This window comes from Pinus tabuliformis, chromosome J (genome assembly GCF_031772625.1).
Source record: "Pinus tabuliformis cultivar Carrire ecotype Pingquan chromosome J, CPIR1, whole genome shotgun sequence".
NCBI classification, from domain to species: domain Eukaryota; kingdom Viridiplantae; phylum Streptophyta; class Pinopsida; order Pinales; family Pinaceae; genus Pinus; species Pinus tabuliformis.
Window position 1 is genome coordinate 1,562,472,240 of NC_142295.1, and position 4,783 is coordinate 1,562,477,022.

The 4,783-nt window shown below is 36.8% G+C and overlaps 1 protein-coding gene across 1 annotated transcript; it reads left to right on the forward strand.

Annotated features, from left to right (window-relative positions):
- Positions 1-607: 607 nt before the first annotated feature.
- On the forward strand, positions 608-3,600 carry LOC149233464 (putative UPF0481 protein At3g02645). The gene is made up of 2 exons (XM_089382204.1): positions 608-912; positions 2,105-3,600. The coding sequence occupies exons 1-2, from the start codon at positions 608-610 to the stop codon at positions 3,141-3,143; spliced, it is 1,344 nt and encodes a 447-aa protein (XP_089238330.1). The 3' UTR covers positions 3,144-3,600.
- Positions 3,601-4,783: the final 1,183 nt, after the last annotated feature.

Consider the following 4,783-nt stretch of genomic DNA (forward strand, 5'->3'; position numbering starts at 1 on the left):
AAATGTTTTCTGGAACTAAAGTGTTCCTGTTGTAATCTGTTAGGAAGATCCCTCTACGTGAGGAAGACTTAGTTTTATGTGTTGGTTTACTTTCATAAATAGAAATTTCTTTCTGTGCGTTTCTGTTTCACCAAAAGTTATTTCGTCAAAATTTTTAGTTGCTGAAACAGCTCGTAACTCAAAAAATACTTGACGTCAAAATTTCCTGTTGCTGAAACACCACGAACAGCAACTGAAATTTTTTTACGTTGCTGAAACACTGTTGCTGAAACACCTGTTTCAGCAACTGAGAAAAAAAACTGTGTTGCTGAAACACCGTTTCCAGCAAACGAATTTTTTCTGTTTTTCTGAGTTAAAAACATAGTATTTTCCTGTGTCAAAACTAGAATGTTATTTTGATCAGTTTGTGATCCTGAGGCAAAGTAGAGCATTATTTTATGCTCGGTTTTTGAGTTTTTGAATTATCAGAAAACAGAGTATTACTCTCTGTCCATATTTCTGTTGTTTCGGAATTTATCAGAAAATTCTGAACAGTGGAAACAGAGGATTTTTCCACTGTATTCTTTTTGGAATAACCAGAAATTCCCGTCACTTCTGTCCTGATAAAATGGCAGCATCCGACTCCCACTTCAAGAGTGCCGATGGACAGACGCAGAAGCAACCGAAATTATCAGTTAACGGGAAAGAAGCCCAAGGAGAGTGTAGCGTTACAGTTGAAGAGAGTCGGGACTTTAATCCCTCCCCATCGTCGTTCGTTGTATCCATATATAGAGTACCTGACATTCTCACGTCGGAGAGGGTAAAAGCATATGTTCCCACAAGAGTGTCGTTGGGTCCATATCATCACAAAAGTGCAAAGCTTCGTTCAATGGACAGTCACAAAGAAAGAGCCCTGCAAAGGATGACGAACAGGTTCAATAATATTAAGCACCTTCGCAATGATCCAAATAATATGGGTTTCTCCTTTCGTGCAACACAGCAGATCATGAATGTGCAGAAAAAAATCAGGGACAACTATGAAAAAAATTCAATTGGAATGAAAAGGACCTCGTTGGCATGCTAACTTTGGACGGTTGTTTTATTCTAGAAATATTGAGGACTCTAAATGGCGTCACATTACCAGAAGATGGTAAGTGCTATGAACCTCTTTTTGAGAAAAAGAAATTCTTTATACCATAGTTACCAAGTTTGGCCGTACTGCAGAAAAAAATTCGAAAATTCGCCGGTTCGATTTGATTTGCGAATTAATACGTCGATCTGCTTGGAATGAGCGCTTTTTGGGCTTCAGTTTCTTCAAACCTTACCCCCCTTGGATTCCATAAATCGATTGCAGGTACCCTCTGGTCAAAGGTACCTTACAACAAATATAATAACCAAAGTCCCCACTCGTCATTTCCTAATAGTTAAAAAAAAATAGGAGAAGAAAGAAGAGAATTAGGGCTCTTCCTCTCCTCGGAGTATTTAAATGCAGGATTGCCCATTTACTATTTCTGTAAACTCCACAAGCCCTAGGAATCACATGTGCAGGAAATGCCTTGTTATCTACTCAACTTCGTAAAATGGACGACTTAGAAATGAGGGAACCGACACCAACCATGACATCAGAGGCCTCTCGAATTGATAGATCAAGTCCGCCCACCTTGACTTTCTCCTCGCTTGGGGATATAAAATATTGCTTAGCCATCATGATATCCCGATCCATAAAAAAAATAGAAAAACAGTAACTTCTATATTACAAAAAATTATAAAATGGAAAAATTCATTACTATAAAAGATATAAAATAGTAAGCTTCCAAATTGACAACTTTTATAAAAAAAAATAGAAAAACAGTAACTTCTATATTATAAAAAATTATAAAATAGCAAAAGTCAGTTTACAATGGATAAGACTTATAAAAAAATGGAAAAAAAAAAGATAAATCCAATATTAAAAAAAAGAATATTAAGTATTTGTAAGAAAAAAAAAAGATAAATCCAATATTAAAAAAAAGAATATTAAGTATTTGTAAGACGTATAATGTCGAATTTTTTCCGTATTGAATTTTATAGTGTCGAATTTTTTCCGTATCGAATCGAATTCGAATTCGAATTTGGTAACTATGCTTTATACTGGAATGGATATACTGAACGACATGTTGAAGCTCGAGAATCAAATCCCGTTCATCGTTCTCCTAAAGCTACTAAAATTGCAGTGCAGCTCCACAGATAGTGATGCAGAGAACGAGCTTCGCGAAATGATGCGTGAATCGTTCTTGCCCGTGTTCTACCCTTTCCAAAGTAAAAAGGGTACACTGCAAAGGTCCTGGCCTCAACCACATCATCATCAAGAAGTTCATCATCTTCTTGGTTGGTTGCGCATTTTCATTATTTCTCCACATTCCGATAATGGCGAGCATGCGGGAAAGGACGCCAGACGGCTCCAAGACCAATACCAAGACAATGAAAGTGGTGACATCGCACATTCTCAGAATGGCGAGCAAGCCCGGAACTACGACTATATGAGCATCTCCGGCCAAGACGAAGAGAGCACAAAAATCAATTGTTTGAACTCGCTGCTGCCCAGAATCTGCAATCCGGATAAAAATGTCGGCACACACGATCATATCCATCGCGCAATAGAATTAAGAAACGCTGGTATCAAATTAGAGCGATGCGAGGGAGGCATCGCAAATATTAAATTTGACGAGTCGAGGAACACAATTTACCTTCCTCGCATCACTGTCAAAGACTCCACAGAGATCCTATTCCGTAACCTAATTGCTTTTGAGATGTGCAAACCATCTGAATTCAATTATGTTGCGTGTTACGTGTGTTTAATGGACCAGTTAATCGACTCCGAAGAAGACGTGGCTTTGCTCAGAAAAAGGAAAATCATTACAAACCACCTCGGGAGCGACGCAGAAGTTGCCAAGCTCTTCAACGGTCTATGCAAGGGAGTCAATGTCAATCTCGAAGGTGCCTTCGATGGACTGACAGAAAAAGTTCATAACAATTACAACAATAAATTTAGGGTCCAATTGGCTGAGCTTGTGACGGAGTATTTCTCTTCTCCGTGGAAAACTTTAGGTCTGTTGGGAGGAATTGCTCTACTGTTGCTCTCCATTGTGCAGACCATCGTCGCCATACTGGCATTATATAAGTAGCTTCTCCTTTTTCCTTTTCCCTAAATGATTTCTTTCAATAATGTGACTTGTGTCTGAGCCCGAGGTTTATAGTTATTTTTAGTGATTTGTATGCTGTTGGCTATAGCAACGGCTAAAGTGTGTGGAAAAGCTGAGTTCTGTATAACAAGCTTTTCAATGTTTTTCACGTTATTTTACTACCTATGTTTGGTTTGGAAATTATGGATTCTGGTGATGGTGATGTTGATGTTGATGTTGGAGATAATGCTCACAGTGTGCTGAGTTTAGGTTTCTCAAAATCCATATCCAAGTTTAGAATAAGTTGGATCTGACAACACTATTGAATCTCAATGTAATTTTGAATTTAGGTTTCTCAAAATCCATATCCAAGTTTTGAATAAGTTGGATCTGACAACACTATTGAATCTCAATGTAATTTTGAAGTAATAATATCATCTGTGTGATTATTTGTGTACTATGTTCAATTTCGTTTTTCTTTATCACTGTAATGTCTGCCGCTCTTGTTGCAACGTCATGTTTCTTTTTGGTAATAATGCATCGTTTGCATCAAGTATCTGGTAATGAGAAAATGAAGATCTTCTATGACTGATGATGATTACTAGGAAATGTTGTAATTTGAATCGATCAGTTTTACATTTCATTTTATTAAGTCGTGAATAGTTATTGAATCATAATGGATGTCAATGTTTAAAAGCAAATTTTTTTTTTTTGGGGGGAAGAGCTGTTTTTTTGTGGCTGCAGCGTAGTCGTGGAGAGATTAATTAGCTTAAGTAATTGATTTGTAATGAGGTGAGTGGACAATCATTTCATCATCCGCTTCAAATACAATGAGAGGTGAGTGGGCGATCATTTCAACATCCTCTTCAAATACATTTAAACATTCTTTTAAAATATAATGAGAAGAATCTAATATGACTCAATGCTATGGTACTTCCATATTAAAGCTTTTAGTTACACCAAAAGGTACTTTCATATTAAAGCTTTTAGTTACGCCAAAATTCTTGCTTCAGTAAATTTCCCAACTCTTATCATTATGCTGTATAAAGTTGAATAAACTGACTATTGATTTCCAATAAGATAAATATACAAGTTTTCTTTATGTAATTCTATTTTCAATTAAAATTTGATAAATTTTCTTCTTGATAAATTTCTGTATGCCTGGAGGTTCGGTTGTAGGAGGAGTCGAACGAGGAGAGGAAAGTATATAGCGTATTAAACACGTTCACTGTCGAATCGAAGAAAACCTTTGACTTCAGTAGAGTATGCCAAGATTCGAGCCATATAAATCACATGTTTCATTGACACTATTTGAGTAGTTACTTGTTCTTGTATATACGTCCTGAATTAATGTCGGAACAAGAGGAGGCCAAAGCCAAAAGTGTAGCCTTGGCTAGGATAGTGAAGTCAATGATGATAATAACTAGCATTTGCACCCAATGTTGCAAAGAAGACGCCCTAAGGCATAGCGTGTGGAAGAATATTGAAATGTGAATAGGCTTTTGCGGGCTTTTTTGAAAGCAAGGGTCGATGATTTCGAGTTTTAATTTGAGGAAGCCATGCCAAAAACCATTGAAATGGAATGCAATTAGCCATAAATATGCATTGAACTTGTTTAGAGACCTTTGTTTGTAGTTGGTAAA

Coding starts and splice junctions, on each gene's coding strand:
- LOC149233464 (XM_089382204.1), top strand. CDS start 608: ATGGCAGCATCCGACTCCCACTTCAAGAGTGCCGATGGACAGACGCAG. Junction 913..2,104: donor CTGCAAAGGATGACGAACAG/GTTCAATAATAT, acceptor GGTAACTATGCT/TTATACTGGAATGGATATAC.